General features: G+C 42.4%; 1 protein-coding gene across 1 annotated transcript in view; it reads right to left on the bottom strand.

Moving 5' to 3' along the window:
* Window positions 1-10,057: 10,057 nt before the first annotated feature.
* Abcb5 (ATP binding cassette subfamily B member 5) overlaps window positions 10,058-27,883 on the bottom strand; it is a 99,155-nt gene continuing 81,329 nt past the window's right edge. Inside the window, 9 exon segments of the mRNA XM_075948527.1 lie at window positions 10,058-10,297; window positions 11,514-11,545; window positions 11,548-11,606; window positions 11,608-11,642; window positions 14,877-15,083; window positions 16,691-16,891; window positions 18,750-18,909; window positions 26,547-26,687; window positions 27,465-27,565. Of these exon segments, the coding sequence (XP_075804642.1) occupies window positions 10,058-10,297; window positions 11,514-11,545; window positions 11,548-11,606; window positions 11,608-11,642; window positions 14,877-15,083; window positions 16,691-16,891; window positions 18,750-18,909; window positions 26,547-26,687; window positions 27,465-27,565 (1,176 nt within the window).

Below are 27,883 nucleotides of genomic sequence, written 5' to 3'. Positions count from 1 at the left end.
CACACATGACACTATCCATGTCCTCAGCAAGTTACACACGCACATGACACTATCCATGTCCTCAGCAAGTTACACACGCACATGACACTATCCATGTCCTCAGTAAGTTACACACACATGACACTATCCATGTCCTCAGCAAGTTACACACGCACATGACACTATCCATGTCCTCAGTAAGTTACACACACATGACACTATCCATATCCTCAGTAAGTTACACACACACGAGACTTTACATGTTCTCAGTATTGACATATTTAAGACAATATCATAGTTTAAGTACTGTATTAATGACTGCAGATCACTAAAGCCACTTAACAAATATTTTGAGAACAGAACATTGTGTGTCCTGTATACACATTTTATAGGAGGCATGACACATTTTCTTTAGTATGTTTCAATGAAACGTGTTACCAGTGACATGTATTTACTTGTGTGTTTTAGTATGAATACCCAGAAAGTCAGATTTAATTAAGTTTTTCCATTCTTAAAACTCTACTTGTTTTGCAAGGAGGTTACTTCCACAAAGGTGTGCTGAGTACCGGTGGGAGGGAGACAGTGCTTATGTCTGCCACTTCTTCAGTTATTCTTTGGTCTGAAAGTTGGGTATGTTAAAATTTACTTAAAGGTGAACTATTGGCTATGGGATCTTAGGTAGTATACAGAATTTCCATGGTTCCCCTCACCCAATATCTTATCCAAAAATTTTAAGAAAATTTATCTAATTTAAGTCTATAATTTTATTTTATGTGTGGACAGCCAGATTAAAAACAATCTGTCAGAGCTGGGTAGTGGTGGTGCACACTTTTAACCCCAGCACTCGGGAGGCAGAGGCAGGTGGGCCAGCCTGGTCTACATGAGCTCTTTTCAGGACAGCTAGGAATGTTACACAAAGAAACCCTGTCTCAAAAAAGACAAAAAAACAAAACAAAACAAAAATCTGTCAGTATTCCTTTCTTTTTCTTTTTTCTTTTGTTCTTCCCTTTGAGATAGGGGTCCTGGCCAGTCCTGAATCTCACTCTGCAGGCCAGGCTGGCCTCTAACTTAGAGATCTGCCTGTCTTTGCCTCTTGAGCGGGTGCTAGGATTAGAAGTGTGCGCCATCACTCAGCTATGGTCAGTATTCTTACTTCAAATAATTAAATGTACATCTTTAGCAGCATTCTATTTATAATCTATATTTTAAAATTTTATACTTCGAAAGGACTTATTTTCCTTAATATTAAAATACAAGTAATTTAATGATTTCATTTATTTCTTCTTATTTTTTGACTTGATTTTTAGGTTATGTTTGTTTTGGAAATTGAGTTTGTCAGAGTCCAAAAAGGTTTAAAAATTGGGCCTCTCTCTTTTTTTCTGTCTCTCTCTCTCTCTCTCTCTCTCTTTTCTTTCTCCTTCAATACAGGTTAAGTTTGTCTTTTATATTTAAAAAATTGCATATGTTTTTGTCTTGTTCAATTAAGATTATAGAAAAAAATAAAAAAAATTTCTAGTTAGGAAATCTTCTCATTTGACTAGATTTCCAGCAAAACACTAGATAGTGAGTTAAATTTGAATTTCAGGCTAACAGCAAATATTTAAAAAATATAAATGTACCTTTCAAAAAATTTGGATCGTGTTTATACTAAAGTTGTACAATAGACTTTTTTAAAAATAAAAGTTTAATAGAAGCCTCGACTTTTTATTTTGCTATTTAAAACTAATTTTTAAACTAGAACTGAGATGACATCATGTTCCCACTTCCTCCTTAACCCGTGTCTGTTCTCCTCCCCAGCCTCACCCCTCAACCTCCTGACCTCTTCTTCTTTAATTGGTATGGTTTATATCGATATGCATGGTATGCAGATATATCCTGGGGCCTGATATGTAAACTTCTGATAAACTTTAGAATACAAGGAAAGCACAGATTACTGTAGGATAAGAGCGTTTAAAGATGCCAGGTAGAAATGGCCACACTACTCTCCCCAGGAGGACAAAGCAGCTTTGACTCCAGCAGACAGAAATTAGTCTCAAGCCACAGCCTTTATGACTGAAAAAGCATGGGATAAAACCGGACTCTCTGAACATGGCGAACAATGAGGGCTGATGAGAAGCCAAGGACAATGGCACGGGTTTTGATCCTACTTCATGTTCTGGCTTTGTGGGAGCCTAGCCAGTTTGGATGTTCACCTTCCTAGACATGGACGGAGGGGGGAGGACCTTGGACTTTCCACAGGGCAGGGAACCCTGAATGCTCTTTGGACTGGAGAGGGAGGGGGAGAGGAGTGGGGGGAGGGGGAGAAGGTGGGAGGAGGGGGAGGGAAATGGGAGGCTGGGAGGAGGGGGAAACTTTTTTTTCCTTTTCTCAATAAAAAAAAAATATGGGCAAAAAAAAAGTTTCAAAAGCAAAGATAATGCTTGTTTTCAAAGTTTATGTTTAAAACTCTTACCTAAACATTTTGTATATACTCATTAGTTTTTAATTTTTTTATTTCTTGAATTAACAAATTGTTTTTGAGATGCTGATGCAGGCTGTGGATTTTCCCTTAGAAAATACATTTCTCAGCCTTTAATTCCAGCACCCAGGAGGTAGAGGTAGGTGGATCACTGTGAGTTTGAGGCCAGCCTTGCTTATAGAGTGAGTTCGGGGACAGCTAGGCTACTTAGACAAACCCCGTGCTGAAAAGCCAAACCAAAAGCAAAATAACAGCAAGCAAACACCAACATGTCTCCTACACTCTCTGATGCCTGTCAGGGACCCACTGGGCTCCACCGGGGAGCGAGCATATTTATATGCTGCACTAAAATGGGACTCATTTCAGCCATGCCCTGGTGGTTGGAATTGACGGCTATCCCCGAAAAGTGACGGCTGCCATGGGCAAGAAGAAAGTCGCTAAGAGATCCAAGATCAAGTCCTTTGTGAAGGTTTATAACTACAACCACCTGATGCCCACAAGGTACTCTGTGGACATCCCTCTGGACAAAACTGTTGTCAACAAGGATGTCTTTAGGGACCCAGCCCTAAAACGCAAGGCAAGGCGGGAAGCCAAGGTCAAATTTGAGGAACGATACAAGACAGGGAAGAACAAATGGTTTTTCCAGAAGCTTCGCTTTTAGGTATATTTTTGTTTACATCATTAAAAGTTTAAAAAAAAAGAAAAACTTCTTTAATCGCTGCTTCAGTATTCCACCTTAACAAGAATTAATGCGGAGAAAGGAGGGTTAAATTTTGTCTGACTACACTGTTGGGTTCTGGATCTTCATCAAAGAGAAAAACCGTGAAGTATTGCTCAAGTTCAGAATAGGACTGAATGCTGGGATTTCCATCACTCTGACTAGTTCTGGCTATGCTGGGTTTGTGATATCATTTGTCAAATGCTTTAATTTTGTGTAGGTTAATGTCATAAGATTTCTGCCAATATATGGGAACATGCCAAGTCATTCTGGGCTGTCATTAGTGTACATCCCAATAAAAAACAATTGTATGTAGCACGAATTATAGAAAACAGAGACAGATATTGGGGTTCAACCTGAAGATCAGAACAGCAAAGCAGCCAAGCCATTGGAAAGTTCTTACCTCTAAGAAATCTTCAGTCTGAAAAAGAGAGTTCCTGTCTTCTCCTGTCCTATATCCCACTCTAGTGCTGAGATTAAAGGTGTGCACTGCCGCCCAGCCTCTCTGACTAACTAGTGTGGCCACTGGGATTAAAGGTGTGTGCCATCACTGCCTGGTCTGTATGGATGACTAGTGCAGATGTTTTACTCTCTGATCTCTGGGCAAGCTTTATTAAAATACAAGTGAAATATCACTACAAAAATTTTTATTATTTGAATCAGTATTTAGCAAAGTGTGTGTGTGTGCATGTGTAATGCTGGAAATAGAATGCTGGACTTAGTACATGCAAGTCACATGCTGTGCATCCGCAATGCTTGAGGCAGTATTTATTTTAGAATATTTGGAAAACCAGTCTCAGCAATCCAAACCTCAGTAGCACCTGGACTGAGAGCGGAAACTCAGTTGAGTTGTGGCCCTTACTGTCACTTTCTTCCAAATCTTAGCCATTGTTTTACTCAATATTTATGCTTCTACTTAAAAGACACCCTCTCCCAATTTCAATTTTGTAAATCTGTCCCTTAAAAATGATTTCGTAAGCCTTTAACTCCTGGTGGGGGACCTGTGAGCATCTGTTTTCTCAGTGCTTCTCTTGTTTTCACAAGATTGTTATCAAGATCTGATTTAGAGGAAGGAGGGTGATGATGTAACTGGGCTTCAGAAAGAAAAAAGAGGTTAGGATAAGACCCTGAAAGTGAAGATAGCAGAGACGATTCAAAAGTCTGAAACAATCAGTGTAAACATCATATCTAGTATCTCCATGCACTGAACACTTGTGACAAAGACTGGGAAGCCTGAGGCCTTGCTGGGTATCAATGTTGGAAGCACTGTATTTCTAACTCCCCTGTGTTCCAGTAAGGATGGATAAGAAAAATGTGTGGAAGGGGTAGAAAAAACACGGTTTCCCACCAAGATGTTAACCAAAGATGAAAAGCATAGGCTTTTGTTCAGAGATTTGTGCTTTGACTGCCTAAAGAAAAGGCACATCAAGAAAGAAAGGAAGGAAGAAAGAAGGAAGGAAGGAAGGAAGGAAGGAAGGAAGGAAGGAAGGAAGGAAGGCAGACAACAAAACAAATAAAAACTTTCCGTCACAGTTGCATCTAGGAGGGATGTTAGGTTAGCTGGTGGAATTCCATCCACGAGGGATTTTAGGTTAGCTGGTTGGAGTCTATCCATGAGGAATGTTGAGTTAACTGGTGGGATTCCATCCAGAAGGGATGTTGGGCTAGCTGGTGGGATTCTAAGCAGAAAGGACGTTGGCTTAGCTGGTGGGATTCCATCCATGAGGAATGGTCGGTTGATTAGCTGGTGGAATTCCAAAATTACTCTAGCTTGCATCAAGCTGACATCAAACTCCCAGCACAATAAGGTTTGAGTTGAGCCAAGGCACCTAGACCCAGCCCTCTACTGAGAGCATCAGGACCGTGAGCACACTCTTCAGGCTCCAACAGAGTCTATGCTGCTAATCTTAGGCTCATACTAAGTGCCAGAAAACTCCATTTTACAGTTCATTCTGCAATTCTTAGTGTCCCATGCATGAATTTTTCAGAAGTACTAATCAGTCATTTACTTCTTCTCTGCTTCTTTGAAGATTTGTTCTGTCCCATGCTGGGAAATCACACTGGTCTTGCTGAGTTTCCATGCCTGTTGTTCCGTGAATTCTGTCTGTCTTGTAGAGTCAGGCTCTTCCTTAGTCTTCCTTCTTATGATACACATTTCTAAGAAACTGAATAATGCTGGGTCTTGGTGCCACACGTCTTTAGTCCCAGCACTCGAGAGGCAGAGGCAGGTGGATCTTGGTGAGTTCGAGGCGAGCCTGGTCTACAGAATGAGTTCCAGGACAGCCAAAGTTATACAAAGAAACCCTGTCTTGAAAATACGGAAAAAGAATTTTGAAGGTAAAAGAATTTATGAAACCGGTACAGTCAAATTTGTGCTTAAACTAAAGCTTGGGGACTAAGAATTTGCATTCTTTTCTTATTTAGGGTTTTGTGAGAATTCGATGATGAAATATGTCTTTCTTCTGTTCCTAATCAGATTTTTAGAGTGTCTGAGCAATGTCCTATAGCCTCCCTCCTCCTTTCCTTTTCCCTCATTCCTCCCTTTCTTCATTTTCTCTCCAAGTCTTTGCTTCACAGTCGTCTACAACATTTTGGTAATTTAACAAACATCAACCCTTTCCTAGAATTTCTCCTTGACTATCAATTGAACAGAAGGGATTTCTTAGCCATGTACATTTGTGGTTTGTAAAAGTTAATTAATTTATTTATACTCATGCTGTATGTGCATGTACAGCTGCACACCAGAAGAGGGCATCTGATCTTAGTACATACGGTTGTACTAAGGACCTCTGGAAGAAAAGCAGCCTCTTAACCTCTGAGCCATCTCTCCAGCCCCTATACTTACGGTTTTAAAGTGAACTTTTAAGTTCCTATAATTATTACTGATAGGGAGATTAGGTTTGACACAACACAATCACATCTTTTACTCCTATACCTCCACTTTAAATTTTCTACTTCCTCCCTGTGGTGGACTGAATGAGAATGCCCCCTATAGGCTTTGATACTTGGTTCCCAGTTGGTGAAGCTGTTTGGGAGTTGTGGCCTTGTTGGAGCAGATGTGTCATTGGGGTGGACTGTGAGAGTTCCAAAGACTCATGCCATTGCCCCTGAGTTCTCTCTCTGGCTCAGGGTGTGAGCTCTCAGCTATTTCTGCCTCCACACCTTCATCTGCGATTGTGGAACAATTAAATGTTCCTTTGTTGTTGTTGCTTGTTTTATAAGTTTCCTTGTTCATGGTATTTTGTCACCACAATAGAAAAGTAAGTCAGTCCCTTAACTGTTTCTTATGGGTAAATTTTCTAGACAGCCTATAGTGCCACTTCACAAATCCTTTTGGAATAAAAGCTCAAACAAAAGACAAATACGCGAGTTGATGTTAATACGGTACAAATTTCATGTGGTCATATGACATCTCTATGTTCCATGGGAAACAGAAATATGCAGTGTAGAAAGTCAGTTCGTTCGCTTTGGCCTAAGTAGAGTCAACAGGAAGGCACACTACAATCTGAGTAAGAGGTGGTAGGGCACACTGCTGTGACCACATCTCTAGATGTTTCTGCAGTGTGTCTTCCCTCTCTGGACACCTTCCACGTTGAACCTGGGGCTTTCTTGTCTTTTTCAGTGTTACCCAGTGTTTCATCTTTATGTCTCTTACTTCATAATGATATCCGATCCCAGAGGAAAAGGAGAAGCAAGGAGCTGAAGGTCTTCAGACACATTTGGACTAAGATGAGCCTAAATAAGTGAGAGACTGTCGGGCAGAAATCAGTCTATCTCAGGTCACAAATCCTTACAATTAGGAAATATGCCTATTTTAGTTACTTTTCTATTGCTGAGATAAAACACCATGACAAAAAGAGACTTGAGGGGACAGAGGAAAGGAATTGTTTCAGGTTACACTTCCATATCACAGTGCGTCACTAAGCAAAGTCAAGATAGGAGTCACTGAGGCTGTGGAGGAACACTGCTTACTGAGTTGTCCTCAAGGTGTGCTTGGCCTGTAGTCTGCTTTCTGTTACAATTCAGGATGGCGACAAAGACAGTACTGCCCGCAGTGAGTCCTCCCACATCAATCATGCATCAAGATCCTGATACGGACATTTTCTCACTCAAAGCTCCCTCTTCAGAAAGGGCTCTAGCTTATGTCAAGTTGTTATAAAACTAACCTGCACAAGTGACCCATTATCAACCTGATACACAAATGCATCACTATTCAACTATAACCTTTCCTTTCTTGTTCACTCTAGGATTTCATAAAAGTATCAAGACCTCAATATTAAAACACATTCCAAACGTTAAAAGTCCCCATCTTTAAAACAAAGTCTCTTTAAATGTCCAAAGTCTCTCTAAAATTCTGAAGTCTTTTAACTGTGGACTCCTGTAAAATAAAAATTGTAGCTAAATACTTTCTCTTCAAGAGAAAGAGCAAGGGCACAGTCCCAGTCAGCCCAGATCAAAACCAGGATCCAGCAGTGTCAGGCTCAGCATCAGGTTTCCTGGACTCACCATCTTTTTTTTTTAATTAATTAATTTATTTATTAAAGATTTCTGTCTCTTCCCCGCCACCGCCTCCCATTTCCCTCCCCCTCCCCCAATCAAGTCCCCCTCCCTTGTCAGCCCAAAGAGCAATCAGGGTTTCTTGCCCTGTGGGAAGTCCAAGGACCTCCCACCTCCATCCAGGTCTAGGAAGGTGAGCATCCAAACTGCCTAGGCTCTCACAAAGCCAGTAAGTGCTGTAGGATCAAAAACCAGACAGAGACCCACATTGGAGGACCGGACAGAAATCTCAAGGTCCAAAACAGGAGCAGAAGGAGAGAGAGCACAAGCAAGGAACTCAGGACCGCGAGGGGTGCACCCACACACTGAGACAATAGGGATGTTCTACTGGGAACTCACCAAGGCCAGCTGGCCTGGGTCTGAAAAAGCCTGGGATAAAACCGGACTCGCTGAACATAGTGGACAATGAAGACTACTGAGAACTTGGACTCACCGTCTTATAGACGCCAAAGGTCTTGAAACAGTGAACACAGCGCACACAGCATTTCCCCTAGGTTTGGGGAATGTAACTCATGGCAATTCTTAGAAAGAAAATATTTAATTGGGGTGGCTCACTTGCAGTTTCAGAGGCTCAGTCCATTGCCATCTTGATGGGAGCATGGCTGGTGCAGGCTGACGTGTGCTGGAGCAGGAGCTGAGAGTCCTATAACTTGCAGGCAATAGGAAGTTGACTGAGACACTGACTGGGTGGTATCCTGAGCAGAGGAAACTGCACAGCCCGCTTCCACAGTTTCTGTCACACTTCCTTCAACAAGGCCCTACTCAGCCCAGCCAAGCCACACCTCCTAATAGTTCCACTCCCCATAACATTATGGGGGCCGATCACACTCAAACCACCACAGTTCCTTAGCCCAGTTTTAAATTCCCCCCCGTTCTTGTGGCCCTGGCACATTTGAACCATCAGGAGCTTTGACTATCTGCATGAGAGTTGCACAAAATTGTGCCATCAACATCCTGTCACTGCAGAGAGAGGGTCTCAGTAGTCACTCCTGCTCTCTGAGGGTTTATAGTGGTTGCTGAGTATATGTGTATGTGTGTGTGTGCGTTCACGTGCATGTGTGTGTATACTTGTGCATGCATGTGACATTTTTGTCAGTAGGTAAATTGCCTATACTCTTGTAAGGAACCCCTTCCCCCCACGTTCCTGCAGACAACCCTTATTACACCCATGGTAATACACACAAAAGGACATGAAAGTGGGAGGGAGTTCCTTCAAAAGAGCAAGGGGATCAGCAGATAGGATGGATCAAAAGGGCATCAGGGAGTGAATGGGACCAAAGTGCATCCAGATACGAAAATGTCGTGAGGAAATCCATTACTACATATAACTAATATATCCTAAAAACCTTTAGAAAGAGAGGAAGTAAAGATGTCCTTATGTATTTAAGTGGAAAACATGACTCAGTTAACTGATATTGCCATTTATATAGAATTTATAAATCATATGCTACATATTATTAAGTACATATAGATTTAAATAAGCTGTTTGATAACAATACAGAAAAGCATTTTAATTTCTCACCCATAGTAGAAGTACCTTTTATTTTAAGTAAGTATTCACACTTCAGTAAGCCAACACCCAAAGTTTGGAAGGGAATCTTTAGGAAGGACTGTATGAAGTCTGTATTACCTGGGACAGCTTGAGCCATCTTTCCTGTACAGCTCTTGAACTCCCCACCCCTGCCCACTGAGGGGCTGTTACAGGCCAGGGCAAAGGGAGACACAAACAGCATGCTGACATGCTACAAAGCTCAGACTTCCTGAGGAAAGACGCAGCAGTCCCCCAGGACTAACCAGCTGCATCCTATCTTTCAGCTAAACTCTTTCAACTAGATGATGTTCTCCCCAATTTCATCACAAAACTTTGCCATAGAAATGCTCATATTCTGCATAAAACTGTTTACAAGAAAATGTGTTAGGATATTTTTATGAAACGAGAGATAGAGGCACCTTTTCCAGGTCAACTTTGTAAACTCAGTCTGTCTTTTTTCTAATTTTAAATTTTATTTTATGTATATAGTGTTTTGTCTGCACATGTTGATGTGCCTCACGCACATGTCTGGTACCCACAGAGGCCAGAAGTCGAGTGGATACTCTGGAACTGAAGTGGTGGTGCTTGTGAGCCATCATGTGAAGGCTGGGAATCCACCCCCAGCATCAACTTCCTACAAAAGAACAGTCAGTGCTCTAAACCACTGAGCCATCTCTCCAACCTCCCTGATTTGCTTTTCAAAATCTGAAGGAAAGACACTTGAACAGAACAGGCATGGACTCGAGTGTCAGGATTCTAGGTATAGACATTTGCAGTGAGAGACCAGAGCAGACCAAGTATTACTAAGTACTCTTTACATTACATAAAGATCAAAATGCATGCAAGGCTGGTAACTTCTGTGCATACACTGTGCAGCTACTAATCCAAAGTATGTGTCTCTGTCTCTCAGGAGCTCCTCATGCGTTCCCTGCTCTTTGATTTTTCCATTTTGTAGAACTATGATCAGATCTGCATTCTGTACTGTGGAGAGTCTGTGAGCCACCACTAGGCAGGTCCTCTCTCTCCGGGCTTTTTCAAAGGCATGCTGAACCACCTGGAAAAGAAAAGGACCAAGTGACTGCCAGTTTGGAGCAGATGTTTATAAGTATGCCTAAGCTCAGCCATTAAGGTAATCTAATGATATTTTTTGTTGCACTTGCTTATTCTCAGAGGAAATGTCAAAATGTGGTGGTTTGAAAGAAAATGGGCTCCTAAGGCAGTGGCGCTATGTAGGGCCAAAATTATCTCAGGGCCTGTACCTCGGAGGCCCATGAGACAGAAAAAAGCCTGGCTCAAGTTCAGGGCCTATACTCTGAGGCCTGTAGGGCCAAGAAATGCCTGGCTCGAGTTTGAGTGAGGATGAGACAGCAAAAACTAGGTAGACGCTCCTCTAGCCAGGGGAGGGTATGGCTGCCTCTCATGGGCTGGAGGCACCCTTACGTCAAAGAGTGTCCCTTAACCTTTATAAGCAGACACTCACAGTAATAGACTGAGTTCCTGCTTTGACTCCACTCCCTATTGCATCTGATTGTCCTGCATTGTGGGGCTGCAGGCATGGGCAGATAGCACACTCACCTTTCCCTGGGAAATAAGAAGGCTCAGAAAGCCTAGCAGCACCGTTAGGAAGTGTGGCCTTGTTGGAGTAGGTGTGCTATCATTGAAGGTGGACTTTGAGGTCTCATGCATGCTCAAGCCACACCCAAAAAGACAGACCACTTCCAGTTGTCTGCTTATCAAGATGTAAAACTCAGCTCCTTCTTCAGCACCATGTCTGCCTGTATGCTGCCATGGCCCACTATAACGATGGACTGTAAGCCACCCAATTAAATGGAGAAAAAGTACTCGGAAGAGGACTGGGTTCGAAGAGCATTATGACAGCAGGTGGTCCAAAGCTCAATGGCAGGATTTCCATACCTGTGTCTCTTCACCACCTCGTTTTGTTCTCACCACAGAAAATGTGGGACAGTAGGATAAGCGGAATGGTCTCCCTAGAGCAGTTTCTTGCTTCAGACACAGACTAGTCGGTTTCGTACCAATTGAGAAGAAGTAACTGAAAGAGGACATCTTCCTTGAATTTTCTTGACTGGACATTCAGATTTAAACTCATTTTGATAGGAGAGAGATTCAGAGGAGAAAGCCTCTTCAGAACCTGGTTGCCTGGCTTCAACCCTCTCTCTGCCATCTCTGGGACTTCATTTACCCAAACTGACCTTGGTCTTCATGATACTGCCCACTCCCATTTGACATGAAAAGACAAAAGAAGGTGGTACCTTCTCGCTCTCAATGTCAAGGGCTGAAGTAAAATTTTTGGCTTTCGGAGAAGAGCCCTTGCAATAGCCAGTCTTTGTTTTTGGCCCCAGAGAGCTGCACTCTCTCAGTCCAACTTGAGTGTTGTATTTCTGTCTCAGGAACATGCCATTAACAAATAAAGCACTTTAGCAACTGTGGGAGACAGACATCTAAGCAGTTCAGATTTCTCTACTCTTGAAAAGGGGAGTCCCAACAACAGCTGAAATCTATTCTAGGTTCTTTCTGCACCCCTGACCTGATCCCCAGGAACAAACCTTTGCTGTTAGACTTCTCTAAAGGAACTTTCTGACTTCCTCTCTAGTCTCTCCTCTCTTCCTTTCCTTTCTTTCATTTTCATTATTGAGATAGAGTCTCACACAAGCAGGCTGGCCTTGAAGTCTCCATGTAGCCAATGATTGTCCTGATCTTCTGACCCTCCTTCATCACCTCTTGAGTATTGGGATTAGAAACCTTGCAAACATTCTCCGTTTATGTGGTACTGGCGATTGAACCCAGGACATCGCATCCTAGGCAAGCAGATTACCAAGTGAGCTCCAGCTCAAGTTCTGACAACGGAAACCTCAGAATTAAAGCACAAGAGGAAAAAAGTTCAAAATATTTAAAACTACCAGGCAAAGCATGAGGTTTCCTTCTTCATGCTAATCCTCTACGAGCAGGTCTGCAGATGGCAGGATGCAGCCCTTCCTGGGTCTTCTGCAAGTCCCGCCCACACCGGATGCTCAGGATCACTTTCATCCCCTCTCAGAGTCTCCACAGTGTTCCTACCACTGCTTCAACACGAACATCTGTCCTCACCAGGGGCCGTTCTCGTTCTTCTGCTTTTTCCCTTTTTGAGCCAGGGCCTCGAGGAAGTCAGTCTTAAACTTGTTGTGTAGTTGAGACTGCTCTTTAGTGCCCCTCCCTCTCCCTCCCAATGCTAGGATTATCATATACAGGACCACACCCACTCCCATAATGCTCTATGAATTCCTGGAAAAGCAAGCAGAAGACTAGCTTTCTACTGCTTCCCTATCTCTTTAATTTTAGTTAATTAATTAATTAATGTTTATGGTGTTGTGCCTGCCTGTGTGTCTGTAAACCACACTGTGCAGTGTCCTTGAAGGTCAGAAGAGTACGTCAGATTCCCTGGAACTGGAGGTTCTCCTAACTCCCTGTCTCTGTCACTCCATGTCATGACTTACATTGCCACTGAATGAGTAATTATCCAGATCTAATCATTCCTATGCACAAGCCTTCGGGAAGTCTTAGCAACTATTAAGGGTAAAATTCCTTTGCTTGCTGGACGGTTAGTCTTGATTACCCACTAATCTAGACAACACGTGGGGATTGTTTAGATCAGGGTGGCTTGTGGGTGTGTCTTTGGGTTATCTTGGCTATTTTAACTGAGGTGGGAAGATGAACTCACTGTGGGTGGCAGCCTCCCTAGGAAGGGGGGTCTGTTATGTGAGTAGACAGAGGGAGTTGAGCATCTTGGACGCATTCTTTGTTCTCTACTCTTCACTGTTCAGATTCCTGTGGCCTTGACTTCCCCAAGGTGGTGGGCTGTAACCTGGAACTGAGAGCCAATATATCCTTTCTACCTTAAAGCTTTCTTCAGGGTATTTACAGAAGCTGAAGGAACCAGACTTGCTATTTAAGTGTTCCATCACACCGCCACACACTCTTAAATGCTACGCTTGTGTATCTTCTTTTCCCTAGTCCAACCCCTTATCTAGATCCATTCTTACTTATGACCTTTTTGATGTACACTGTCTTGGTGAGTTCTGGGATTCCAAGTGTGAGTCCCCACACTGGGGACCACATCAGTCGTCTCTGTCGCCATCCCTTTGCTCAGATCATATCCATGGGCTCACAGCAAAGAGGGTTCTTTGTGAGCTTCAGTGATTTCTGTATGTGTAGGACTGCCCTCTGGTTGTCAGTCATCTTCCACAAGCTCAGAGCTTTGCAAAGAGTCAGGCTGAGTAGCTGCGTGTTGAGTAATAAAATGAATTCCAAGCTGTTTGAGTAGGGACGAGGAAAGGAAGTACAGATTTTGAGCTATGAGGACATGGCAGACAGGTGAGTACATGCATTTGAAAGAAAGGTAAAATAAGTCCTCAGAAACTGATAGGATGGCAACCATTAAACTGGCTAACTAGTTCCTGAAGGAATAAGATCGCTAGAATCTAGCTGTCTGGGAAGAGTGCAGTGCCTGCTGTATGTGGAGCTTTGTCACAGTGAGGATTTCCAGAAAAAACTAGCCTTGTCTTTCAGAGTTTTACATTGATACTGAGGTCTTATATTTAGACAGATGTTGAGATAGTTTGTTTGCTTTAGAAAATCTATTCTTGGCCAGGAGAGGTGCCACATACCTTTAATTTCTGCACTTTTGAGTCAGAGGCAGGTGGATCTTTGTGAGTTCCAGGCCAGTCTGATCTACATAGTTAGATCCAGGTCAGCTAGAACCACATAGTAAGATCCTGCTTTAAAAAAAAAAAAGCTTCTGGTAGTGGTGCCCACCTTTAATTCCAGTGTCTGGGAGGCAGATGCAGGCAGATCTCTGTGGGTTTGAGGCCAGCCTGATCCAGCACAACCAGGACTACACAGAAAAATGCTGTCTTGAAACACACACACACACACACACACACACACACACACACACACGCACACACGCGCGCACACACACACATACACACACGCACACACGCACACACGGTGTAGGAGTTCCTTCTGTTTGTGTGTTGCTTTCATTGGTTAATGAATAAAGAAACTTCCTTGGCCTAGTTGATAGGATAGAACATAGGTAGGCGGAGAAAACAGAACTGAATGCTGGGAGGAAGAAAGCTGAGTCAGGGGAAGCCATGGATCCTCTGCCTCAGAGGCGCCGGTTAGAATCTTGCCAGTAATCCACAGCCATGTGGCGATATAGAGATTAATGGAGATGGGTTAAACTAATATGTAAGAATTAGCCAATAAGAAGTTAGAGATAATGGCCAAGCAGTGTTTAAATTAATACAATTTCTGTGTGGTTATTTCGGGTGTGAACTAGCTGGGCGGCTGGGAAGAACAAGCGGGCCCTCTCCATAAAACACACACACACACTCTATCTGAAGGAAACAGAGTAAAGTTCAGAGAGACACCATGTCTTTTAGTTCCTACCATCACCCGAGGCAGAGTGCAGCACAGAAAGACGTAACATGTGAAAGCCCAGCACATTTATATGCGTGGCTATCAGACATGGAAAAAAAATACATGAAATTGTCAGGTTTGCTTTTTAATCTAACCTTGTACATCAAATAAGAACTCAGCAGCTTTGTGGCTCAGGATTTCATCAGTTTTCTTACCCTGGGGAGGCTTTCTATGAAGGAATGGATGTTGGCTGCATCTGCGACTTCTTTGATCTCCTCTAAGGGCACCATGCGGCTGCTATCACCATAGGCGATGTTCTCAGTGATGCTGCAGTTGAAGAGCACAGGCTCCTGGGAGACAACGGCTGTCTGGGAACGCAGCCACTGCACGTTCAGTTCCCTTACATCAACACCATCAAGCAGCTGCAGGAAGAGACTGGAGACTAGTTTGGTAAGATCCAGCAGCCGTGTCATATTACACTTCATGGTATTCACACATAAACACATAATAACTAGAAGCCTAGGAATTCAAACTATTTTGCGAAGTGTACATTGCCAAAGGATGGTTCATAAATCACCCGCTGGCCAGCAGCACTCAGCTGCCAGCTCATTGAAAGGTTGATTCCAAACATACACTTCTAGAAATGACCACAGAGATTGGAGTTTATTTAGTCCTCTGTCTTGAAGTAAAATATAAAATGATTAACCTCCCCCTCGGGTATAGCAACACTTCATTACTGATGTCTAATAAGAGAGTTTGCACACGTTGATAAGCAAGTCCACCTGTAGAGATGGGCACACTTCCACAGTCAGCTGTTGATGAACATGCCTTCTGTGTGCCCAGGACTCTGGGCACTGAGGAAGTAATACAGTGCAAAACTCCCTGTGACCATGATAGTATATATTCTAGCCGACAGCCATTAATTACACCAACAACTCAGAAAGGGAAGGTGACATGAAGACAGGGTAATTGGACAGAGATAGACTGAGGCAGAAGATGTTTAGGATGGCCATGGAAAGTGACTTTGAGACGAGACACAGGCAGCACTTGAGATACAGTGAGTAGGTGAGGGGAACCGCAGTAAGGAAGAAGACAGAAGTTGGGGAGATGGATATTCAGCACTCAGTGAGAGGCATGAGGAGAGGAAGTTTGGAAAAGGAGGTAGGGGCCAGACAGTGAAGGACTTTCATGGTGTTAAATCTTGCTTTTGCTTAGTGGGGAATCAGCCTCCAATGGTTTCAAGCAGGGAGAGTGTATATGTTACCTGAAAATAGACGCCACCTAGTTCAAGGGAGTTTTATGTACTGCTCTGCTTTCCAAATGTTTGTTGATAATCCATAATGGGAAAGACTGCAGATTATAGGAGGATAGGGCTAGCATGACAGCCTGAACTATAACTCTCTGAGGGAATAAACTTTGTGTGTATGAGAAGGGGAGGAGGGTGGGAGAGATGCAACAGTGGTGAGAGACAGTAACAGGGACTGGAACACGGGCACACAAGATCCAGTAGACACAAACAAGGTAAAGAAGGTAATCGTCGGGTTCAAAGGAGGAGGAAATCATTTCTTTTTGAGATCAGGACTCTCAGCTTAGTGGAGATTAATTGGAAAATGCCTTAGCCTTGCAACAGGTCTTGATAGATGGGGGAATCAAGGCTGGTGAGATCAGGCAAGGGGTGGAAACCATTATCAGTCTTAAGCCAGAAGGGGTAGGGAGCAGTGATACTGTATGAAGAAAACCTGGCTTTCCTTCACACTCATATTCCAAAAGAATCCCACAGCTTCTAAGGTAAAAATCATGGTTGTCAGGAAAGCTCAAGACACCGTGGGTCATTTGTACTTAATTTCAAAGTCCTCCCCACTAGTTTTGATCTGGACCTGATGTTTTCTTTGCCAAGAGCAGAGCAGAAGTTTTGTTTGTTTGTTTGTTTTTTAGGTTTTGTGTTTGTCTACTGGGTAAACCTAGACTTCCCTGCACATTTAAGGGTTTATCACTATCCCCCAGCTGAGGTAATTTAAGTCCATCTTACCACTTGTCCTTTCATGGAGTCATAAAATCTTTGCAGCAGTTGAACACAAGTGCTTTTTCCACAGCCACTGCTTCTACCAAATGCCACAGTCTTCCCTTTCTTAATGCTGATGAGGGACAGGTCCCGGAGGATGGGAACTTCAGGGCGACATGGATAGAAGAAAGAGACTTCACGAAATTCTAAATTCCCTTTGCAGGTGTCCTATGAAAGGAGGAGATATTTACAGGGGACTCTGGAAGGTTGCACCCCATGGCCATGCCCTGAGTAAGTACTGCCTATAAACTGTACTTGTTTCCACACCATTTCCATTTTAAACTCATTGTCTCCAGAGAGCTGCTACCCGATGGCTGGACCTCAACAGCATCTGTGTTTTATGTGTGTGGTTCTCACTGCTGTCAGTGGTGGACTACCTTCCCCCAAATCATAGGTTCCTTCAGTTGGGCCACAGCCAGGTCTGTTGACTAGTTGACCAGCTTTTCTAACTAAACTTCTTCTTTTATTAAATTTATTATATATTTGAAAACCCTTTACTGCTTAACTCAGAAATGCCAGGCCATATCAACTCTGTGCGTACCTTTAATTTTGAAAACTTGACTATGTTTTATAGTTAATATATGCTATGCTTTGAACTCTGATCTATATATTTAGTTGATCATTATTTGGCAGTAATACTCAGATAAAAGTTTAGTTTTCTCTGTTTTTTTCAAACTCTTTAGTCATTGGTGATTTTTATGTAAACTAACACTTTTCTCTGCCAATGATATTCTTTAAAAACTTTCCAGAACTATAAGTAGAGTATATTAACTGTTTTTTTTTTTATTTATTTTTGCTCCGGTTTTTACGTTGTTTATGTTAAGCCTTTCTCTCTCTTTCCTCCCCTCCTTTTCCCTTCTTGTTCTCTTCTTTCCCCTCTCCCTTCCCATGTGTGTGTGTGTGTGTGTTTCTGGAGATCAAGGTCAGAGCTTTATACATGCTAAACACATACTCTACCATGGAATAACACACTCTAATTTTATTGAAGTATGTTTGGCTTTTGCTATCAAGGCAGACATAGACTAAGGCTGGATTTTCAGACAAATCCCTTCTCCCTAGTCAGGTTAATCATCATGTGTTGTATTCTGAACCTAGGAGGAAAAGCACAAAGGATGTTTGACTGGGAAGGGGGCTCTGTGGAGCAACACTTGCTTAGCATTCAAGAAGCCCTGGGTTAGGTCCCCAGTTCTATGTGTGCTGGGTCACATTTTTGTGTCCCTAGTATTTGGCAGATGGGTGTGGGAGGATCAGAAGCTCAAAGATAACTTTTAGTTACATAATGAGTGTGAGGCCAGCTTGCACAACAGATGTGAGATCCTGTCTCAAACACAAGCAAACAAATATACACAAAATATGCTTAATGTTGGGTAGGTGTGGTGCACCTCTTTAGTTCCAGCACTCAGGAGGCAGATGCAGGCAGATCTCTGTGAGTTTGAGGCCAGCCTGGTCTACAGAGCGAGTTCCAGGACAGGCTCTGAAGCTACACTGAGAAACCTTGTCTGAAACCCCCACCTTGCCTCCACAAAAAAAGCAATGCATCTAGCTCCAAAGTATTTAGCTCTCTGATGCTTATTTTTCAATACTCATGGTCTCTTAATGTTTGCAGTTAAACTTATGTATACAATTTAATAAATATTCAGTTGCTTTTTTCCCTCTTATGTAAATATATTTCCCATGAAAACTTATGTTTGACATAAAAGCATTATTACCTTGCAGATGTGATTAGAGAAAAAATTGAAATTTAGCCAACATTCATGCAAACATGCAAGACCAAAACCATTGCTCTAAATATATTTTGACTTAGTAATCAATCTCTCATAGAACATTCCATGGCATCAGGCTAAAGATTTCTTTTAACATAATATATACTTTAAGAGTAGAAGTGAGAGAAAATCCATTCTAGGGGCGTTCTTTCTCCTTTGTAGTGCTAAAATTTGTCCATACAAACTTCTGGCGCCTGATCTTAGAATATTCTATGTCAGCAATACTCATACTAAGAAAGTGAACGTGTAAACTCTAGTTGCACTTACTAGTTTTTCCCCACTTGACTGCAGATGTCCATAGTTGGTTTCTTTTTCAGCAAAGCAAACAGATGTGCAGCTCCAACTTTGGCTTTAGAATATTCTGGAGTCCAAACAAGTGTTTCTCCAATGGCTATAGCACCATATGCAATAGCAGTAAAAACTCTGTTGAAAGATAAGACATCAGCAGAACTTGGGAGAAAAGGAGGTGTGGACAGAAGGCAGATAGCTTTCCTGATGCTGAAGGCTCAACAATGGCTTCTCTTTGGAGTTCTCTGCCAGGTGCTCTGTAGGGCAAAACAACCTTTGAATTTGAGTTATCTCAAAAATTCCTCTTTTGATTAGTTATCAAAGATTCCAATCAGTGAACGTGAAACCTTTCAGCCACTCTGATACAAGGTGTGCCTGTTGGGAGATTTGGCAGAGAATGCACTGACAATAGGGAGAATGTGTCCCTGGTGGTGAGGTCTGACACAGGGCCCTTCTTTGTTTGCATGCAATGTAGTTACACAGGTGACTGAAGCTGGGCTTAGATTAATCCTCTGCCTTAGAGATAAACTGTTTAGAGAGCAAAGTATGGACTTGCACTTTCTTCCCCTTTCTGTGGTGACCAAAGGACACTTCAACCAAGCCTGAAGGAGGAGCTGTGTGATCTTGGAGTTTGTTGTAGACTCTGATCTGTTTCGCCACGTGTTCATTAGAACCTGGCAAACAGGCCAACGGTCTTGGAGTTGTGATCTAACATGTGGCTAAATGTTTTCCTACTATTTTTCTGTTTCATTTTAGATGTAAAAAAATAAAAACAATTCAGTTAACAACTGGACACAGTTCACTAGCAACATTTAAACACCAGGCCAAAGGGCATGGGGAACCCAGCTGCTGGCTTGCTTTGATCCATCACAGACCTATCTTGGAGGTTTGGCAGGGTAGTGCCTCCTTTAATCCTAGCACTCAAGAGGCAGAGACAAGCAGATCTTTGTAAGTTCAAGGCCAGGCTGGTCTACATTGCAAGCTCTTGGCCAGCAAGGACCATGTAGAGAGACACTTTGTGTCAAAAACCAAACCAAAAAACCAAGTATGTCTGGATTCTTCTTGAATGTCACCCTTTCCACTGTGTGACCTCCCGAAGGGTGGGAGCTGTAATCTCTTTAGCGACCTTGACCTCAGACCCCAAATCCTGTTACTTGTACAAAGAAACAGGACATATAAAAACAACCAGTTTACAGAGTATCTGTTGCTAAAACTACTGTTGTCAATAGTTTTGAGACACCAAATGTTTTCTCACTTTTTAAAGAAATTTTTATGATTCATAATGCCATTTAGAAACTAAATATAAAGTGTAACAAGAAGTCTTGTCGAATTTAGGTAGCATGTTAAACATGCCTGTTTGTTGTTATTTGATACAATATAATTTATGTCACTTAAGGTATTCTTGAAATTACTATACAGGCCAGGACTGTCTTGAACTTGGGATCCTCCTACCTCAGTCTCCTGAGCGTTGGGGTTACAGATGTGTGTCTCTGTGCCCAGGTGTATTTGTTTCAAGTGCAAGCAAGAGTCAGGCTGGATCAAAGTGAAGTCAGGATTAACAAGTGAGGTGGGAAGAGCAGCACTAGGAGTGTGCTGACTCAGGGGCGGGAACCAGCCTGGCGTGTGTCAGTCACTGTTGGATGCTGTGAGGAGACACCATGATCAAGGCAGACAGGGCTTCTCTCTATAGTCTTCGCTGTCCTGGAACTTGCTTTGTAGACCATGCTGGCCTTGAACTCACAGAGATCTGCCTGTCTCTGCCTAGGATTAAAGTTGTGCGCCACCATGCCCAGCTTCAAGGCAATTCTTATAAAAGAAAGAATTTAATTGGAGACTGGCTTGCAGTTTCAGAGGCTTGGTGCATTATTATCAAGGTAGGGAGCATGGTGGCACTGGTACTGGAAAAGTAGCTGAGAGTTCTCCATCTTGGTCCTCAGGCCCATCCCAAGTGACACACTTCCTCCAACAAAGTCACACTTCTTTATCCTAACCTTTCAAAAAGTCCCACTCCCTGGTGACGAAACACTCAAATACAGGAGCCTATCTGGGTCATTCTTACTAAAACCCACCACAGTGAGGTTTACTATGTGCCCTAATACCCATCCATCCCAAAGTTTCCACTCTTTGAGTCATTTTAAGCATTAGACACAGATACTCTGAAGTTTGTGTGTGTGCCAGGTCCCTCTTTAGAATGCAAGTGTTACTACTCAGAGGGGGTTTCTTTTAAGGCCTTGTTCTTGGGGAAGGGCGATGACCAGAAGAAAGGTGAATAGAGCAAGAAGTCCCAAGACAGAAAGCCCCAATACCAAGCTTTCTCATTGTATGAGGGGAGCTAGGACTGGCAGGCTTTATCCTGAGGTGCCTTGATGGAGAGTGTGAGTTCTGTGGAGATGGGATACCTAAGGGCTAAGTCAGGGACATCAATCTTCTTGATTTCCCCCATTTGTGTTTGTATAAAGCTAGGTCAGTGTCCACATGCCTAAACATCTGGATTGTTATTGGATTTGCCTAGACTGACTCACCTAGCAGTGAGCTAAACTCAAGCCTCTGTAACTCAACAGGCATTTATGTACAGCAACCAGGGCTGAACTTCACAATACAGTAAACAAGCTCCTTCAAATCCTGCCCAAAGTCCTGGGGCATCTGGATGGAGGACTACCCAGAGAAATGCGCTTTCAGTCTGGGCTCAGCTCACACAAAGATGAGCCATAAGAATGGTGAGATGTACTAACATACTTAGTTACTAAAGTACATTAATTAATTCCATTAAGCAAGAAGCATACTACAGGTCATAACAGAGTTTTTTTGTTGACACAAATATGTAAAGAAGGAATTAAAGAAGACTCAAACAAGTTTCCAGTGTATGTCACCCAGGCTGAACTTGAACTGAATTCACTATGGTGCTAGGAGCTACATGCTCTATGCACGAAGCTTCCTTCTCAGCCAGTTTTCTCTTTTAAAATTAGTTTTTGACTGGCATACAAAGTCATGAAGTTCATCATGACATTTTCATATATTCTTTGACTTCATAGTTTTCATATGCCTGTCTTGTTTTTGGGAAGAAATCTTAACACAGCATATGACACTCAATCCATCCTGAAACCTTTTGGGTTGGCTAGCGTGAGGGAGAAAGGTGAGGAGGGAGTTAGGAAGGAGCAGCCTAGCACTCCGAGGGGCTATTCCTTCTACCTTAGTTCTCTAACATGGACAGCACTGCATCCTCTCATCCCCTGGTCCTTCTGAGCACATATGAACACTGTGAAACACCAATACCTATTGTAACTGTTAAGATAAAAACAGAATTTACAAAGTTTCTTTCAATAGAAACAATCCCCTAAAATACAGACATGAGTAGTTCCAATTTTAACAAAAAGGATCCAAATGGGAGTGACCAGCATATTCGCTGAGCTTAATCATGGTGTCTCTCCTGAGCCCAGCTCCAGTTTGTGTTCCTGAGCTGGGTTCCCAGTATCACATCTAAATTGATGGTATTTGCCTTGCAGGTGTGACTGGATTTCTTTTCGAATCTGACTCCTAATTGTAAGCAGGAGCCAAGCATGTCTATGTTGCATGGTGGTTGTCAGAATTAAATGCATAAATGATATATGATACCTGGAAGTGTTAACAAAGGAATTTGTGTGCTGTTCCTCTCATGGAATGAAAAACTACTGGGGGGCTGGAGAGATGGCTCAGTGGTTAAGAGCATTGCCTGCTCTTCCAAAGGTCCTGAGTTCAATTCCCAGCAACCACATTGTGGCTCACAACCATCTGTAATGAGGTCTGATGCCCTCTTCTGGCCTTCAGGAATACACACAGACAGAATATTGTATACATAATAAATAAATAAATATTTAAAAAAAAGAAAAAGAAAAACTACTGGGACACTCTGCTGGGAAATGAGCTTCCATCCTTTTGGAGAAATCCCGTACACAGCAGTTGTCATCACAGCGGTCGATACCCTGGAGTGAAAGGTCCTCTTCAGGTGGAACGTACAGGAGCTGTCATCCTGGGCGTGCTCATTGAGAGACTTTCCCTGGCTCATCCTCTTTCCCCTTCATCCAGATTGAACCCAGTGGTCCTCTCCTCCCCTTCCACATCCTTCCATGATGGATGGAGGAACGCTGCAGGCCACTGAGATTGACTCTGTATTCCGGAGCTTGGGAAAGTTTTCAAGTTCATGATACGATCTGACCACCTAGGAGGTAATTAGGCCAGGAACTTCCCACTGCACAAATTAGGAAACTCCAGCCTGTGAAATGATGCAGCTGGCCCAGGATCACACAGATTTCCATGTGAGCAGGCCTCCTGCCGACCATGTTTCTCTCATGTGCCGTGCTTTCCGGTGCTGAGCGTGGTGTCTGCCTCATGTTTTGATTCATTAGTCTTCAGCCCTGTCCTGGCATCTGCACAGGCCTGGATGTCCTCTCTATTTTGACTTCTCTTTATAGATGCCTCTCTGTTAATCTAAACGGTTTATGTGCCTTTTCTTCCAGATGCTGCCTAGGGAGGAGCCAGCAGAAGTGGGCCACTGTCATGCAGGGCCCAAGCAAAAAAAATCTTTCCTGTGTGCTAACTAATTGACCATCTCAATTTCAAGGATCAGTTCTTGTATGCAAAGATGGATGTAAAAGCCTAATGAACTTCTTTCTAGCCCTTGGTGTTTTGAAGTCTCAGTTAGCCGTTAATATCATTAAAAATGAAGCTATGTTGTTATAGTTCTGATTGCTACATTTAATATTCAAAGTCCAGACTAACTTTCTGTTGAGAACTGTTTTTAGATTTTGAAGAACAAGTAACATACACAAACACACACATACACACATCATATACACACATACACATACATACACACAAACACACACATACATACAGACACACATATACACATACATACATACACACACATGCACATATCATATACACACATACACACACATCACATACACACATACACACACTTATATGCATACACACATACATACACACATACACACATCACATACACACACATCACGTACACACACTACACACACATACACACACACAGAGCCTTTATTATTACTACAATGCCCTGTACTGATTTCTTTCCTTTTGCCTACATGCAGTGCTTAGTTAGCATTGTCTATGCATACCACAAAGATGGAGGTGACTCACAAACAGAGGAAAACCTGAAGTGGTTGTGGTGGGAAGGTCCAGAAGCCTCTGTGGGTCACCAGAGGTATCCGGTTGGTATTCTGAAGGCACCTCAGCTAGGACTTTGCCTAGTGGCATTAATGGCAAACCTTTCATTTTTGCTTTTGGACAGAGTCTTGTTATGTAGTTCATGCTGGCCTAGACCTCACTACATACCTAGGTTGGCTTCCAACCTGCAATCCTCCTGCCTTAGTTTTCCAAGTTCTAGGATTACAGGCTTTTGGTAGGATACCTACTTTATAAATGAAGAATGAGACAGGGAAAACTAAGCTTAGTTTGTATTCCCCAAACTGTGCGTTAATAGTGAAATAATCAACTGTGCCTGGCCAAGCTAACAGAGAGGGGATGTTTTACTACCTTCTGAGTATGAGGCCAATCCTTAACTCCTAACCAAAAGTCAACAGAATAAAGATGCTATGATCTTGTTTAAATGCTCATTTTAGGGAAAGCTCTCCGATTGTGGGGATGACACTAGTCAGCTTTTGTCACAAGGCATGCATGCTCCCCTTTATGTAAAGAGACCTTTCCCCTCAGCCACAGCCACAGACTAGGAATGCGTGAGGAGATTGTGCTGTGGACCCTCTGCTCACCTCCTTTTCTAAGCACGCTGCCCCTTCTGGAAGAGACTGCTTATCTGCACCTTTAATTGAAAATATACTCATGTTTTATTGGGGAAAAGTATGCTATTATTATCATTTATTTTATGTGTTATGATTGTGTGTGATGGGGGTATGAAATGTGATACAAGGGTTAATTTTAAAGATGAAAGAAAATCACAAAGCATAACAAAAAGCAAAGAAAGAGTAGTGACAAAAAAGAGGAGGCAAAGATGAAATGTCTGCTGTGTAATATGGCAGGCCGACCTCCATTGCTGTGTTTGGTGGATCTGCTCTAGCAACTAACATCAGACACTCTGACAGCGCAGGGCTCTGGGTACGTACAGGGGCTGAGGAGAGGACAGCACCTTCTAAGTTTCCTGTAATCGAACTTTCGGAAGACAATGTACGGTTAATCCTGGGAGTGGCCACATGATATCAGAACCAAAGCAAAGGACTAGTTCAATGAGGCCTGTGAATTGTATAAATTAATCCACGTGATTCTGGGTTTGTTTCTTGTTAATCTGACAAACTAGTCAAACAGGCAAACACCTGAACCGTATTTTTACGGATTTACATAGACAGCACTCCACATATGAGAGAGAGGAAAATGGAACATGGACCCAAAACGTTTCTGTTTCTTTTTTCATGATAGGAATTCACTTTGTAGACAAGGCTGATATCAAACTCACAGAGATCTACCTGCTTCTGCCTCCTGAGGGCTGGGACTAAAGGCTTGCACCACCAGCAGTGGTGGGCCGTCCGTCCCCACTACCCCACCCGGCTCTGTTGCAGTTTTCAATACAGGGACTTGTTTGAGAGGAGCCTTGCCCCTAGGCAACAGTGAACAGCGGTTCCTTGTGAACCTGCCTTTACTGCTAACTGGTAAGATTTGGGAATGCTGATTTGGTGACTTGAAAAATGTTTCTTACCAGTGATTAGACAAGAATGTCCTAGGATAGTTACAAATAAAGATGTTTTTGTGAGAGTAGAAAATAAAAGTTATCTGAAATCACATGACTTCACATGAGTTTTGATCATTTCTTTTGATTGAACATATCCTCAAATTACAATTACTTCCCAGCTATGGTGAAGTTCCGGGGAGGGTCAAGAGCTGTGGGAGTCAAGGAGGAGCCCCAGGGCTTCCTGAATACCCCGGGTGCAGAACAAAGTCATTATCATTAGGAACAGCGCCTAGGTTTAATGTGCAAGGGCACAGGGGGTTAGTTTAAAAAATTACAGATTTTTTTTGTACTTGTAAGTGTCTAACAATGAGAACTGCGATATAAACAGCAACATTTCTGGAATTTTAAACTCAGGCAGCTGAAATAAACACTCAAAATCTTTTCAATTGCAGTAGTTAGATGTTTTTATCGAGTGGAGAAAGTCTTCATGGTATAAACAGGCCCTGAGAGCACAAGCCACTTTGCGAGGAAGCTGCAACAAGGCAGTGGCCAATTTGTGATGAGACACGTGTGTATAAGCGCTGACTTGGGTTCATACCGATGAAAGCCATCTCCTCCCGGGAAACTCCGTGTAGTCTCTGAGTTCCCCAGGACACCAAGAAACCAGATTTGCTGCTGTAACCCACATTGGAGTGAGCTAAACCTGGGAGCAAGTTACTTGGGAGTTTACCACAGATCCTTTGCATTGCATCAGTACATAATACAGTGCACGGTCCAAAATTAGTGCAACAAGTACAGTCATGCAGTGTTTCTTATCATTACACAGCACCAACAAAAACAACCTGACTTAATCATTGTACAATGGAGACACCTGTCAAAGCAAAACTATCACAGTTCACCCTTTAAATAAACACAAATGTTACTTGTCAATTAAAAATAAAACAACACGCATACTATGCATACACTTAAATGTTTTAGAAAGCCTTTTCCACAGGGGAACTAGATGAGACTCCTCCCTAAGCTAGACATGCATGTGTGCATAACACACGTACAGGGTTTAAATATTTGCACAACTCACGTGAACATGCCTTCTGGTGTCATCTGTCCAGCTCGAATCAAAGAGGCTTCAAAGGGAAATCCTGCTGAATAGGCGAAATACACAAAAGCATGGCCGACCGCCTAACAGCTTCCAGTGATGTGTGCTCTCTTCAAGACATTTCTGAAACACACAAATACCAAATTATGGAACTTGGATGATAGAAGGTCAATATAGTAAACAGAGTGATGAATGTAGAGGACTTTGAAATGCTCTAATTCTGTGCATATACATTTTTCTAAGAATTATAAGGTTATCACAGAGAAGACAGGCAATTTTCTCTACAGCTGTAGGTAGTTTACTGTAACAGCACAGCCTTTACTTTCTAATGAGTGGACATGTGTCATGAAAGAACAGCTAATGTAAGAACTAAAAAGTGGTGGCTCAGTAGTACTTAGAAGTGTTCTCTGATTTCCAACACAGTCTTACATTAGTAGAACATAGTGACTATTAATGGGTGGTGTAGACCATAGACGTCAGTGCAAATGAGTACAAATGATCTCTGGTAAAGTAACACAGAGAACCAGAGGCAGTGTGATGAGGAGGGCCTGTTAAATAAGCACCATGTACACATTTTTTCAAACGTAAACTCTCTTAGATGTTTAGTGTAAAAGGGTGAGCCATCCCATTTTCTTTTTTTTCTTTCTTTCACATGTCATTTCCTCAATGTTCTTTCAGAAATAAGTTGACCCTGTGGCCAACATGGGGGGACCTACACTTCTTTGTTGTGTTATCCCTTGATGTTCTTATTTTCTCTTGATGAAGTCACTTGAGAAGTTAGGATATGCTGTTCTTAGGAAAGAGTAACATGGAAATAGCTTAGCAAGCACCAGAGGGGTCGTCACCCTGAGCAGTGTATTTCCAGGATGAGAGCCAGTAGTGGACTTGAGCTATCATCACCTGTGTCGGGTCTGAAGCATCTCCTTGTATATTTGCTCAAAGGCATTTTCTCGTGTTAAAGATAGTACAGTACATATGTTCTCCACACCTTCGGTTGCAATCTTAAAAGGTGGCACAATAAAATATGAAAATAATATTAGTGATGTTAAACTCCTTGGTAGTGAATTCCTGTCTGGGGATACAGTCTTTCCAGTCAATAAGTTTTTCCTGGCAATTATTCTTACACGCACCGCAATAAGATAAAAATTGCTTGATGGAAATTTCTTTTGAAAAAATTTAATACATACATTTTAAGGACCTTAAGTCTTCACTGAATTTAATTTTATTTGTTTCCCCAGTGGGGAAATCAAACATTGACAGGCATGTTCCCATGCAAATGGCTTCTTATAAATTATGAAACAGTCCTTACAAAAGATAAC

This window comes from Microtus pennsylvanicus, chromosome 14 (assembly GCF_037038515.1).
Source record: "Microtus pennsylvanicus isolate mMicPen1 chromosome 14, mMicPen1.hap1, whole genome shotgun sequence".
Lineage (NCBI taxonomy): Eukaryota > Metazoa > Chordata > Mammalia > Rodentia > Cricetidae > Microtus > Microtus pennsylvanicus.
This window is presented reverse-complemented; position numbering and strand designations above follow the sequence as displayed.